The sequence below is a fragment of the Pinus tabuliformis genome, chromosome 5_1, assembly GCF_031772625.1.
Source record: "Pinus tabuliformis cultivar Carrire ecotype Pingquan chromosome 5_1, CPIR1, whole genome shotgun sequence".
NCBI classification, from domain to species: Eukaryota; Viridiplantae; Streptophyta; class Pinopsida; order Pinales; family Pinaceae; genus Pinus; species Pinus tabuliformis.
This window is the reverse complement of record NC_142305.1, coordinates 943,618,277-943,634,057: the sequence shown is the minus strand read 5'-3', so window position 1 is coordinate 943,634,057 and position 15,781 is coordinate 943,618,277. Positions and strand designations below refer to the sequence as shown.

The 15,781-nt window shown below is 36.7% G+C and overlaps 1 protein-coding gene across 1 annotated transcript in view; it reads left to right on the top strand.

The window, feature by feature from the left end:
• The window catches only part of LOC149167889 (uncharacterized), a 29,422-nt gene that overhangs the window by 11,996 nt on the left and 1,645 nt on the right, over positions 1 to 15,781 (top strand). Inside the window, exon 2 of the mRNA XM_089430620.1 lies at positions 4,088 to 4,903. Coding sequence (XP_089286746.1) covers positions 4,088 to 4,903 — 816 coding nt within the window. The remainder of the gene's footprint in view (positions 1 to 4,087; positions 4,904 to 15,781) is intronic.

Sequence of the window (15,781 nt, the reverse complement as noted above, 5' to 3'; positions counted from 1 at the left end):
CATTCTTGGATAATAGCCCTCAGGATTAGCGTAATTGGTTGAGTCCTCATCATTAAAGAACCTTTGCTATTGATAAGTCATGGGTTCAATTCTCTCAACACTCTCAGGGTTAGGCTCTGTGGTTGAGCCAACAAGAAGTGATCCCTTCTAGTGGATCTTCCCGGTACAAATATTTTGTGAATGTAGTAGTCACCAATCTCTAGCGACTATGAACCACATAGGAAAAAAAAGAAAAAAGAAAAAATGAAGAATAATCTTGGATAATAATTCGATATGGTTAAGTTAACACAGTGAATCAGAGCATGTTATTTGTTTGGATGAAAATTTTATTCTTCCTATGCAATCAGTATGACTACAGGTTCCCTTATCACTGACAATAAGGAAATGATATTTTATTGCAGTGTGCCACAAAAAAAATCATATGAAAGACAATCAAAATAGAGTTGCTTGTGAGAACTATGGCATACACTATATGCTCTTTGAGAATAGTAATGGTTAGGGAGAGGGATTGTTTCCTTTTTCAATAGATGTGACCATTTGCCACTTTGACCTCCCTTCATGTATTAATTTCAACATTTGAATCTTTTATAACATATCCCATGTAGATCTATAATGATATCCTTGTTAGTGGTTCATTTGATGAGGCTAAACTCCACGGGAAAATAAGAAAGAACACACAATTGATGGTCGGAAGATGAATAGAATCAATGGTTGAGAGAGGTGGATTGAACTATGTCTATTATGAGTTTATTTCCTATAATATGAATATTTAATTTTGTTATTGCCTCTTTCTACAATTTCTCTATTAATTTTTCTTCTTTTCCTTAGTGGTTCACTTGATTTTTCTTGAGTGTGTTTTCCAATAGCCTTAATATTGGGGCAGTGGAAATAATTCTTCATAGGATTTTAATAATTAAATTTTAAATTTCACTGGCCACAAGCCAACGTGAGTTCAAATACCAAACTTATATAAACTCTACAAATTTCTTAGTTTCAGACAATGGCCAACATATATGTGCGATAGGCAACATTTTTTTTGTGACAAAAGAGTCTAGTGGCCAAGGTTTAGGATCAAATAATGAAGCTCTGATACAAAATGAGATGAGAAAAATTCACTCCACACAAAATATTCAAAAGATTTGGAATATGAATTGCAAAAACTAAAGAAAGAGATTACAAGGGATCACATGCACACCGCTCAAAGGCACCCACTTCTAATTTAACAAAATAAAAAATGGGAATTTACTTGAGGGTATGAAAACTAATATATTGCACTTTGTTATGAACATAAATATATAAAATATCGAAAATAAATAGTTCATAAACAATTAATAATAATTATCACAATGAAAGGACTTGTCCTAAAGGACATGACTATTCATGAAAGGGAATCCTTCCTACATAATGTATTGAGTAAAAATGATATATGGATTAAAATGAGGGTACCCTAGTACATATACCTATGCAGGATGCCCTTTCATGAATAGGAATGTCCTTTAGGACTGGTCCTTTCATTGTACTAATTATTATTAATTATATATGAAATATTTATTTTTATTATTTTAAATATTTATGTTCATAACAAAGTACAATATATTAATTTTCATACCCTCAAGTAAATTCCAATTTTTTATTTTGTTAAATTAGAGGTGGATGCCTTTAGTAAGTGTGCAAGTGATACTTTGTAATATCTTCCTTTGTTTTTTGCATTTCTTTAGTATTTTTTAAGAAATTCATTGATCTCACATAAACAATCATAAAGATGTCCCAATTTTCAAGTACAAAGAAAAATCATTAGTGTTTCTTGAATGCCTCTAGGTAGTACTAATTTGAGAGACTTCAAAACTAGTATGCAATATTCTTACTAAATTGGTATCCTTCTCTATGGTATTCTAAAGTTTCATATTCCCCATAGGTTCATTCTAAAAATCTCATCTCAGGTATCTCTAGCTTTGTAGTGGCATATACATATTTTTGTGAAAGATTGCTTCATTTTCTCCCATGTGATGGTGAATTTCCCATCAATACTCACAAACCAATGCAACATTGTTTTTTTTAGCATGGATGGGAAAATTTTCAACTTTTGGGAGTTAGTAGTATAGTCATGATTCCTTAGAGGACTTAAACAAACTAAAAAAGGAAGTTGTTTGAATCCTTTGTAGTTAAACCATGGAAATGGGGTAAGATAAAATGGTTAATATTTTTCATTCTACTCTCGTCTTCTATCTCCCAAATGGGAAACTGGAAGACATTAGGTGGGTTTTCTCTTCTTTATGCCATGCTTGATAAAGAGGATGGAGAGGATTGTTCTTTTGCAAATTGAGTCTCTAATGAATGAGGTAGAGCTCCTTGACTACACCAAATTCCTCTATCTTCGGTTGTATATCAAATGGGTCAACAAGTGTTGGGACAAGCATCGATGAGCCCTTTGTAATAGATCACATTAAGAAATATTCAAATTCCTTATGCTTTTTTCAATCTTAAAATTCCACATCATTAGTTCACTAGTATCTACCCATCTTGCATTAGATATATATTTTTTTGGAATAAAAAAATCCTAATTTATTCCTCTGATGATGCATAATTCTAATGTGAATTTTAGAAAATAGAAAACATTTGGAAGTATGATCAAGGTAAAGTATATCTATTTCCTCTACAAACACTTATGTAATGCTTAGATTTTTGTATTTTTCAAAGATTATGCTAATGAAATATTTAGCATCCTCCTTGACAATGGTGCCAAAAAGTGATGGTTCTTAGGATCATAGTAAGAATTCCACGTCAAGGAGTTACAAGATCATACTTAAATCATCAATCTAGGTACATAACACTTCATAGGTGCTATGCACTATGTAGTGCAAACTACGTGAGTCTATTATATCAATTAAGTTGTAACTAAAGTAAATGCCCAATCCTAGAAGAATGCAAAATCATTGGGGAATGATTCATTAAATAGGAAATTAATATAAATTGAATCCATATCACAATTTGGAAATAACTATAGCAATAACATGATACCCATGAATTCATAATATCTAAAGCTCAAAGTGCTTGCTATAAAAAATTAAAGGAATGAAAAAATAGGAAAAATATTTTCCATAAACGATTAAATCAAATAAATATGTTAATAAAAATTAGTGAAAGGAAACAATGGACATAGAAACAAGTAAACCATGAAAAATAAAAGTAATATAACACAATTTTAAGCTCTCCCCTTAAGTGGGTTCTGGACAAGGGATTTCAAAAGCTTGAAGAAACTATTGTTAAAACTAAATTAAAATATCACTTATTCAGCTATGTAGGAAATTACATTACACATTAATTGCTAAACTTGCTCTCACAAGTCAAAAATAAATCATTGCAATCATATGTAAATTTTGAAATGGGAAATCATGAAGAAGTTTTCTCTTCTTCTTTCTTATCTAAATACTCATATTTATTCTAGAAGATCCCCAACTGACCTAATCAGTCAAATTATTGATTAATGGGGGATTTTGTACCATATTACCCTTACCCATCAGCAACTGAGGATTGGGGTCCTTTTATTTCTCTTGTTTTTGGTTCGAATTTGAATTTCAAACAAAGTTGGGGAGCATGAAGTTATCCCATAGTAAATGTTGATGTTGGTCCCTCATACCGAGGAAGCTTGTTCAATATATTCCATTAATTTTGTGGACAAGATCCCCCAAAATTATACTCCTTAGCTCCTTTGATTTGAGTGCTTGGGTTCAAAGGGAATCTTGTTGGGTTGATCCTCTCTTAGTTTATAGTTCAAGGTTTTGATGAAAGTTGCAAAAAAAATCAATTCCTCCCAAAAATCATTAATACATAAAAGAAAATCTAAACCACATTATTATTCATCAAAAATCACTTTAGACAAGAAACATTATTCATATTATCATGATAATAAGTCAAATACATTAATTTATTAAAGATGTGGTAAGGAAATTTAATAGAAATGTTCATAAGGTATTAAGAATATGTTAGTAACCACGATAATACTAAGAGGGGTGGGGGTGAATCAATATTATGTTCTTTTTAACAATTTTTGAAATTATGGAATCTTCAAGGACGCCATGGATCATAGAACCAAGATCGAATCTCTCGAATTGCTGCTCACCTCGTCCATCCAGGGCATTCACAGTTGCAGAATGAAGGAGTACTCGGGCGCATCGATTGCAGATCGAAAGGCGGGGCGTCTGGATTCAAGGTGGTTGTCCTAGGAGCCTCAGGAGGCATCAGAGAACCCCTTTCCATGCTCATGAAAATGAATCAGTTGGTCTCAGTCCTTCACCTCTATGATGTCATCAATACCCCCGGCATCACTGCAGATATCAGCCATATGGACACCACCGCCGTTGTGCGTGGATTTGTGGGCAAAGAGCAGCTGGAAGCAGCGTTGGTGGGAATGGATCTAGTGATCATCCCTGCAGGATTTCCACGGAAACCCGGGATGACTAGGGACGATTTGTTCAATATTAATGCGGGAATCGTCCGCACCCTGTGCGTAGGGGTAGCCAAATGCTGTCCCAATGCAATTGTGAATATTATTAGCAATCCAGTCAATTCCACTGTGCCATCTGCAGCCGAGGTTTTCAAAAGAGCCGATGTCTATCTGCATGTTGCAGATCTGCTCCCTCTCACAATGGATTGGCACAAATACTGCAGATCCGGGCAGGATCCATCCGATCTGACCAATATTAGAAGACAACCAGAACCCAGGCAGCAGATCGGTGGAAATATGCATCAATCGAGCAGAGGGGATGCAGATCTTGACATGCAAATGGAAGTTCGACCCAATAAGAGGTTAGATCTGGAAGATTGCCTACAGCCAGAGCACATGGCAATCAGCAGCGACATTGGCTTAGGCAGATCAGGAACTCTGCCAAAACCCAGAATTCAGGTAACAACAACTCGTTTTCAGATTTTTATTAAAACCCCTGAAGGGAAATCCTGTATAGTATGGGTACATGCAGGAAGCACTATCATGCAGCTGAAACAACAAATTTGGGCTTTGACCGGATATCTTGTTCAGATCCAACATTTGGTCAGTGGTAGGTGGTCTCTCCAGGACAGTAGAACTTTGGGAAGCTATGAGATTAGTCCAGAAAAAACCATTGTTTTAAACCTCAGGCTGAGAGGAGGAGCTCTGCCTCAGGGACAGCCAAGCTTCTCAGGAGGAGACAAGGGGAAAAAGACAGCATCTCAACATCAACCCAAGGGAGGGTTCTCCTACAAGAACATTCTACAAGGTAACAGAGATTCAGGGTCCTCTCCAGATCAAGGCGGATATATATCCAGACCATACATAGTAGATCAGCTAGGGAAAACTCCAGCCCTTAACCTTGATTCTACAGGGCTTGATGATTTCGTTAAGTCTTATGATACGCAGGCTCTAATCTGTCGCTTCAACAGTTTTTGGCCAAAACCATCGGATCTATTTCACTGGATTTTCACCAATTGGACCATGGAATGTGATATACATTTATGCTCCAAGGGGTTTTTCATAGTTAGATTTGCATCCAGGGAAGTCAGAGACACAATCATCAATGTTGGACCTTGGTTCTGGGGAACGTCGGGGTTGTTCATGACTCCATGGTTTCCAGATTTCAATCCAAACAAAATGACTGTATCCAAAGTGTCGGTCTGGGTCCGTCTATACAACCTTCCCCTTCACTTTTGGAGTGAACGAGTTTTGGAAGGAATTGGGAACAACATAGGGAAATACATCAAAACAGATCTGGAGAGGATTGATGAAAGGGTCTACACTTTTGCACGCATTTGTGTGGAAGTAGATCTAAGTAAAGGGCTGCCAGACAACATAAGGCTGATCTACAAACAACAAAATTGGCTGCAAGCACTAGACTACGAAAACACAGCTTTCAGATGCAGGCTATGCAGGCAAACAGGGCACCTGCAAAGCACATGTCCAGAAGCCAAGAAAGCAAACAGTAAAAGAAAGCAGAAAGGGAAGCAGAGGAAAGGATGGCAATTTTCTCCCCATAACTCAGAAGACGAAGAATCAGAAGCAGAAGAGGAAGATACCCCCGCAGGGAATGCTGAGGTATCCCAAGAAATGGAGACACAGAAGGAAACTACATCAGACAACAAGGCTTTACAGCGTCATCCAAATCAGGCAGAGAAGGCAAACGAGGATCAGAGCATGGGAGGGATCAAACGGCATCACCACTCAGATACCTCGGATTCAGACAAGGAAGCAGGATCTCAGAAAGCAGAAACACAGTTAGTCATAGCTTCGATCGAGCCCACCCAAGGAGAGTGGCGCAAGGTCGAAAAGAAAAAGGGAAGAAAAACTTGAAGTGTGACCGAACTCAGTTTTTCTTGCCTCCTCTTTTTTTTCTCTTTTTTTCCCTTTCTTCTTCTTCATCTGCACGTTAGCTTTGTAACGTTGCGTGGGGTGCAAAAGCACTCGAGCCCAATGGGCGTCTTATGGAAATGCTTCAAGCATCTGCTAGTGTAACTTTTCATTTTTTAAATAAAAAGTTACCGATTTTTCCACTGGAAAAAAAAAAAAAAAAAAAAAAAAAAAAAAAAAAAAAAAAAAAAAAACAACAACAACAACAACAACAATTTTTGAAATTATTAAAATCACAATAAAAAATAACACCACAATACTATAATTCAAGCTATAGATACACATGAGAAAAGATGTTTATGTGGAAACCCGTGTTGACAGTGTTGGAAATCTATCAACCAAGGGGGTCTCCCTGATGTGAAGTCCCAACTAGACCTCACATTGTTTAGAGTAGGAGCCCCATCCGAAGTATTGACACGATTACCATAACTCTAAGGTTTTCCTTGGCTACAATGAATCACATAAGAGAGTACGCACATAACCTTTTGAATCAACAAGCAAGTTGACACTCTGAAACACCAATTGCAATGTGTAAATTGAGACTCTCACGAAAGGGAAATAAAAGTGAGCCTCTAGAAGGAAAGTAATAGTACTATCCTAAGAGAGACACATAAGAGAAAGGAAAGGTTTCTATTTATCTAGCGAAGTAGTTCACATAGACACAACAAACAATAAAGCAAATACAACACACATTTAACAAGATAAGTACCAAAGCCACTAAAATAGTTCAATTTTCTTAGTACATGTGAACAAAACACTTATCACAAACATACAAATAATAGCCTTATTAAATTCGTGTTAAATTCATGATACATGAATGAAAATGTGTTAACTCATCAAGCTTCTGATTATGAGTGAAAGATCCAAGTACACAGTTACAATGGTGAGCTACTACCTCCAATAGTGGAACATTAAGCCACTTCTTACTTCTCTAAAGAATGATCTTCTCTTATATGGCAAGCTAGAGAAGCCAAGGCTATATTTCCAAAGGCTAAGCCTCCAAAATCCCTTTGCTTGAGTTATGAGGGTGTATTTATAACAAGAGGAATGACCTTTCATATCTCCATGACTCTTGAGCTTCCCTCATGACTCTTAGACTTCTAATGTGACCTTTGAACTTCTATATGACTTTGGAATTTTCCTAAAGACTCTTTTGTCCATATATGACTATGTGACTTTTCATATTCCACATATGACTCTTGGACTTCCACACATTACATTTTTTCCTTTCCTTTTGATAATTACATCATTATATCCACAAATAATGTGGCAAGACACATGGACACACATGACATTGTGATGGCACAAGTACAAGTCACAACTTGACAATGATGACATGGACTCCATGATGAAGTGGCAATGCCAAGCTGCTTCTCTTGCTACTTTGTCTTCAATATTCATGAGAGGTATGTTCAATACTTAATCTTCATGAAATATTTGCTTTGTTCTTCATCTTCACCCTCCAAGGGGCTAAATGGTATGGAATATTCATGTGGTCTTGATCTTTGATCTTCTGTCATAATCTGGTGTTCCTTCATCTTCTCACTTGATGATCATCTTATCTTTTTAGCTTCACAAGTGTCTCCTAGCATGGTATCCTTCTTCTCCTCCTCCATCATCATCCTATCATGACAAGATATAATACCTACAACTGAAAACCACTCATGATGAGACAACATCATTATGATAAACTCCTAGTCTAACATGCTTCATGAAAATCAATGATTGACCTGGAACTGGGTGCTGGATTGAGAGACAGGCTGAAGGATTACAGAGTGCGTAGTTCCAGAGGTTAGGAGGAAGGAATGAGGCTTGAGACTACGCAGTGCATAGTTAAGGGAGGCATAGGCAGGATGACTACGCAGTTGAGGAGCTTAAGGAGGCAATCTTTAGGCTTGAAGTTTCCCACTACACAGTTCAGGAGGGAGAGAGGCCTAGGGATTGTGTAGTTGTGCATTTCAAGGAGGAAATCTAAAAGCTCGAGGCTTGACACTGCGTAGCACGTAGAAGAAGGCTAATTGGGAGGTTTATCTGTGTAGTTGTGGAGCTAAAGGGGCCAGGGTTGAGCATTGAGACTGTGCAATGTGCAGTTATGGGAGGCAGGAACTGCACATGGTGCAGTTCAAAGAGGAAAGGGCTAAGCTTGAGGGTTGAGACCATGCAATGCACAATTCTAGAGGGCTGAGTGAAGTCAATTTGCTCGAGCAAGAACTTTCCAGGATTTGACTAAGTGTAGGATTAGTGAGGTCAAAGTGATCAAGGGTAAAACTTGAACATGATCACACGCTTAGAACAATCAATGACATAACATTTGATAACTCAGTACCCAAGAACAACATGATCCCCTCAATGCAACGACAATACAACCAATTCCTCCAAGTGCAACACTTAAGATACACTTTGCGACGATAGTGACGACACTTGTGTGACAGTGCATAAAGATTTGGGAATGGGTCTAGTACATGCCTATATGATAAATAGGACTCATTGGCACAAAAGTTACCCCTTGAAATGAAACACAACTCTGCTTTTATGATGCACGACACTTCCCATGCCCAAAAGATGACACTTGCAATAGTAAGAGAAAAATGCAAACAACACTTACAAAATGAAAATGACATTAAAAATGACACTTGTCAGAGCAAAGATAACATTAAAATGACACTTATTAAAGTTAAAACAAGCAAAATAAAGATTCGTAAACATGAAAGCGGCAATTTGAAAAACTCATCATAGGTTGAACATTACACAACACTATCTTGATGGAATTGTGTTAAGCATGTTCAATCTTACATAAAATAAAATGCTCATGAAGTTGTTACGGACTAAGCATGTGTGAGCAGGTGACTTCAATAATTACAATATGAGAAGAAGACTCAAACACTTCACAAAGCATCAATAGACCATAAAATAACTATGGAATGAATTATCGCAAGATCCACAGTAGGCTCCAAAATTCACGTGTAGACCAAATTTTGGAGAGTGTTGTCGCAATGACAACACTTGGTGACACAGTGGTAGAACACCAACTTCTCTGCCTTGGTCTAGATTTATGCACAAGGTCCAATTTCGCAGGAAATATTGATTCATTGTGTGGGTTACTCTGGCTTCCCCACTTAACCCGGTTATAGATATGGTCCCCTTCATCTCTTTTTCGGTTGAACACATTCATTAGGTCAACCATATCATAATGTTTTGATTTAGGATAAGGGTAATGTAATTCACGAGATTAAGATATTCAGAGTATGAGTTTTCATTTCTAGTGTTGCTCCATTGCCAGCAGGCCTGGGCAATACCCCAACAAAGTCACTATAGGAACACAAGAATTACTTCATTGCTAGTGAGCCTGGACAGTACCCCAGTGAAGTTACTTACTTCACCTTCCTGTGTAGGAAGCCGTTATCTTATTTCACCCTTTATTTATTTATTTTTATAGGATTGTGCTTTGACACTTATTTATTTCATGGGGTGGAAGAGGGATCTTGAATTATTGAGAGAAAAAGAGGTTGTTCCTTCGGAGAAGCATATATAAAACCTCTGATATGAGTTTGCTCATTAAGATTTTGCCCTTGTCCTTCTCTACTTGATTGGATCAACATGCAAAACAATGAAACATTACAACACCGAGCTTAGAAATGAGGTTCCTAAAATAGATACGAGTATTGTGGTTCTACACAAAGCTTTTCTCATGAAAGGATCACATTTTACATTAAAACATCATTGGCCAAAAGATATAAAACCAAGATAGAGAAGAGGCTAACACATAATCCAAGTATTGTTCATCGTCACAATTTCAATTTTCAAACTTTTCCACTTTGTATTTGAAGCCAAAGGGAACATCCTTCATGTAAAGTCGTATTAAACAAAACACAAAATAAGAGACAAGGCACAACAGGGAAATGAAATCAAAAGGAAAAAGCAAATGGAAGCTAAATCGAAAACAGGATACGAGACAAAAGTAAGAAAACACAAGAAATACTACAAAGAGCGAGTGTAGGATGAGTGTGCAAAGGAGACTAGTATGCAATTAGACCTACTCCTAACTTAACAAGCTAGAAGGTCAAGGTCAAGTATAATGAAATTTCCAATGTAGCCACTGTAACTGCTCCCGACCTGCATACAAAAATATATGAGAAATTAAAACAGATATAAGAAAATGTGCAATAGAAAATATAAGATCTCGAATAACTTGCACAACAAATTGAAGGTCTTTCCTGTTAGAAAAAATATATTCCATAGCCACTACTTCTAACCAACTTGCAATCTTAACTTTTTGGTGAAAACCATAATCAAACCAACCTCGAAAGCTTCTTGTGAATGCATCTTCATATTTACTGTCCTCCTTAGCTAACATGAGAAAAGATCAAAGAAATTTATTATCAAAAGGGCTTTCTAAGTATGATACTTGAAATTGATCATGGATTGGATCATGAAATTTGAAACAATTCTCTTGAAAACCCTGAAATCGCTCAAAAGATGAATTTTCAATTAAAGGTATGGGGCCAGGATGAGAATCTTGTGAGGGAAAATGAATCTAATCATGTTCAAAAGGCTTGTGAAGATAGTGAGGCCCTGACATAACCATCAATGAGGGTTGAAGTGCCTCAACTTCTTGATAAGTGTCCGAATATGGAGATGACAAACCATAAAGATCATAGGATGTAGAACAATTGTCATCGGATATGTTGGTGAGAAAATGATAAATTAAATGATAGTCATTAAGACTAGAATTTTTATTAGATGGACTAATTAAAGCATAAGAATCTCTATTATAAGACAATAAGGATAGGTTAGTTTGATTAGTTTTTCAAATGCTTTGAATAATAGAATCATCTTCCTCGTGTGATGAATGTAACAAACCATTCCCTTGTAGCTGGTGACAAATTGTACTAGCATCATAATCATCGAAATAATTGAAAATGAATGCCAGTATAGCAAATACATGAAACCAATCAGGATGTAGTGGATGAAAAAGAGGAGATTGTTTCACCAAATAACTCAAGCATTAAATAATACTCAAGAGGATTTTTGGTGCAAAAATGATTGGTAGTACAACATTCACAAGAAAAACCAGGAGCTGACTATTATGGAAAGTAACTGATAGACGTGATTCCTCTAGCCAAATATAATCTTTGAAATGATCGACTACACAGTTTTGTGCTTCTATGAGAGATACACACTCCATACCTGAGTTAAGTACAAGAGCCTTGCATGGAGATGAAGCAACTGAAATAAAATATTGAATCTGATCAATAACCAAATCTTGAAAGTTAGAAGGACTAAAGCCGAAATACCAAAATTCTTTCAAGATGGAATTTACATCCAGTGAAACCATGCAAATAAAATAATTTTACGAAAAAAACCAGATCGAACTTAGTTTGGGGATCTTACAAGTCACGATATCCTGACATAACCATCAACGAAGGTTGATGTTCCTCGACTTCTTGACAAGTCCCAAAACTTTCAAGGATTGTAGAATCACATTTTGTAGATTGAATCAAATCACTCATGGTATGTGGATAGCTACTACCGGTAATTTCAATAGGGCCACTACTAACTGGATGGTATCCGTCTCTATCACCGCTTTGACAAGATTTTACAATTTCAACAACCAGATTGCTCAAGTCTAAATATTCTTATAAATGCACACGTAAAGATAAATATACTGGACAAATTTCATGAGTAACTTGGACAAAATCATTTTCTTCATGCAAAAAATAGAAATGGTAAGGTGTAGAAGAGATACTCAATGATTTGATTTTTTCCCTTTTCATAATGGATAACCTCACTACCTTATGTCAATTGAAAAGTTAACTCATCAGATGAAGAACTTGGAGAGCATGGAGTATCTTTATTATAGGTTGATGCATTATAAATAGTAAAGCACAAGGGATAGTGAGATGAAGAGGAGGTTCACATAAGAACATATTCTTTGACTGAATTGGATTCTGGATCAAAGTATTTCAAATCAAAATATTTTTGAGAAATCGAAAGATAAGTTGGTACACTTGGGGGTTCATCATCACATATATCAATGTAAGCATGATCATCAGAATGATTTTTTCCCAAGACTATAGATTTAAGTAAATTAACTTCATTTGATTGACTACCGAGATTAGCAAATTGACAAGCATACAAGAATGACAACATAACATCTTGACATAGAGGGTTTTGAAAGAGGAAAGAGAGATCAAAAGCTTCTTCACCTTTCTACTCCTCTCCTTGTGCAATATGACCACCTTGTACTTAATCGCTATTTGAACAAGCAACTTGAAAATCAAGAGAGTGTGAAGAACTAGTTGGTGCAATAGATTGATCAAGAGGATCATGGTACAAAGAGTCATGGCATGTAGATGATAGAGGATGATAGATGACCCTTGAAGAAATAATACTTTCAATGGAACTAGATTCAAGAGTGAGGTTAAGAATGCTAGAATCATCTTGAGGAATGGAAGGATTAGTCTTCACCCTAAGCTCCATGAACCATTCCAAGGTTTGCTCAACTAGATTTGAATCGTGAGAGGTGGATGAAGGTTGAAGAGATGGACCGACAATCTGATTTTCATATTTTTTTGATTTGAATAGGTTCAATATAAGGCACTAAAAAAGGAGGAGGACAAGGAATGAAAGGAATAATAGGTCCCTCCTTTGAAATTAGTAGTGTCTCATGTGTTTGAGAAGTTGGGAGAGCTTACTGATTAGAAGGTTTAGACTCACCATGTAAAGAGATATGAACCAAATGCTCAAACTTTTGTTTAAAAAAATCTGAATCTGTATCTTCTTCAAGAAATTCATAACAAAGGTGAAGGAATTGATTAGCAAAATCATCAATTGATTCATTATATTTCATTATTAGTTGATTAATTATTTTAAGGATATCCTATTAATCATACCTATCCAATTCTAAATGAAGCTCCTTGATGAGGTGTTCAAAAGAATGAATGGAAATGAGTGGTAGGGTATGACACCATCAGTTAACTCGACCTTCAAGCGTGAGGAATAAAATCACATAAGCCACATCTTCACATCTGATCTCATAATATTCACAAAACTTAAGAAATATATATGCATGCTCGACTACGAATGTATCACCCACACCATCAAACTTGAATTGAGAAAATTCATAAAAAAGTTCATCAGGGATAATTTTGTTTTCATCGGATCTATTGGAAAAAACACCCCAGAAGTATGATTTTGGGATGAGCCATTCAAGATAAGAGGTTCAAAACAAACTCAATGGGCACAACTTGTCAGCTAGCCCTCCTTCTGGTACCATTTGTTGATGGTGCTGGAAATCCATCAACCAAGGGGGTCTCCTTGATGTGAAGTTCCAACTAGACCTCACACAATTTGGAGTAGGATCACCATTCGAAGTATTGGACTGGCTACCATAGCTCTAAGGTTTGCCTTGCGTACAATGAAGTACATAAGAGACTATGCATAAAACCTTTGGAATTAACAAATAAGTTGACACTATGAATTGCCAATTGCACTGTGTAAACGAAGATTCTCACGAGAGGGAAATAAAAGTGGGCCTCTAGAAGGAAAGTAATAGTACTCTCCTAAGAGAGACACACAAGAGCAAGGAAAGTTTCATTAGTTATATAGCGAAGTAGTTCACATAGACACAACGAATAGTAAAGAAAATACAACACACTTTCAACAAGATAAGTACCAAATCCATCGAAATAGTTCAATTTCGTCAGTACATGTGAATAAAACATATACCGCAAACATACAAAGAATAGTCTTACTACATTCATGATACATGCATGAAAATGTTTTGGCTCATAGAGCTTCTAATTATGAGTGAAATATCCAAGTACACAGTTACAATGGTGAGCCATTAGCTCCAACAGTGGAACATTAAGTCACTTCTTGCTTCTCCAAAGAATGATATTCTCTCCTATGCCAAGCCAGAGAAGCCAATGCTAGCTTTCCAAAGGCTAAGCCTCCAAATCCCCTTGTTTGAGTTATGAGAGTGTATTTATAACAAGAGGAATGACCTTTCATATCCCCATGACTCTTGATCTTCCCTCATGACTCTTAGACTTCTAATGTGACCTTTGAACCTCTATATGACTTTGTACTTTTCCTAAAGAGTCCATATATTACTATGTGAATTTTCATATTGAACATATGACTCTTGGACTTCCACACATTACATTTTGTCCTTTCCTTTTGATAATTACATCATTATATCCACAAATAATGTGGCAAGACACATGGAAATAAATGACATTGTGATGGCATAGGTACAAGTCATAACCTGACAATGATTACCTGGACTCCATGATGAAGTGGTAATGCCAAGCTGCTTCTATTGTTGCTTTGTCTTCAATATCCATGAGAGGTATGTTTAGTACTTCACATTCATGACAGATCTGATTTTTTCTTCATCTTCACTCTCAAAGTGGCTAAATGGTATGGAATCTTCATGTGGTCCTGATAGTTGGTCTTCTGTCGTAATTTGATGTTCCTTCATCTTCTCTCTTGATGACCATCTTATCTTTTCAGCTTCACAAGTGTCTCCTAGCATGGTATCCTTTTTTTCTCCTCCATATTCATCCTACCATGACAAGATATAATACCTGCAACTGAAAACCACTCATGAAGAGACATCATTAGTCTGATAAACTCATAGCCTAACATGCTTCATGAAAATCAATGACTCAGTTGGAACTGGGTGCTGGACTGAGAGACAAGCTCATGGATTGTGTAGTGCATCTTTCTAGAGGCCAAGAGGAAGGACTGAGGCTTGAGACTGCGCAGTACGCAGTTCAAGGAGGCTTAGGCAGGAGGAGCTTAAGGAGTCAATCTTTAGGCTTGAAGTTTCCCATTACACATTTCAAGAGAGAGAGAGGCCTAGGGATTACATAGTTATGCATTTCAAGGAGGAAGGCTAGAAGCTTGAGGCTTGACACTGTGCAACACATAGAAGAAGGTTAATTGGGAGGTTGATCTGCGTAGTTGTGGAGCTCAAGGGGCCAGGGTTGAGCATTGAGACTATGCAGTGCATAGTTTTGGGAGACATGAATTGTGCATTGTGTAGTTCCAAGAGGAAAAGGCTAAGCTTAAGGGTTGATATTGCGTAGTGTACAGTTCTAGAGAGCTAAGTGAAGTCAATTTGCTCGAGAAAGAACCTTCCAGGATTTGACTAAGTGCGGGATTAGTGAGGTCAAAGTGAGCAAGGGTAAAAATTGAACATGATCGCACACTCAGAACAATCGAAGACATAATATTGATCATTCAATACCCAAGAACAACATGATCCCCTCAATGTGACAATAATACAACAATTTCCTCCAAGTGCGACACTTAAGATACACTTTACGATGACATTGGCGACACTTGTGTGACAATGCATAAAAATTTGGGAATGGGCCTAATACATGTATATATGAC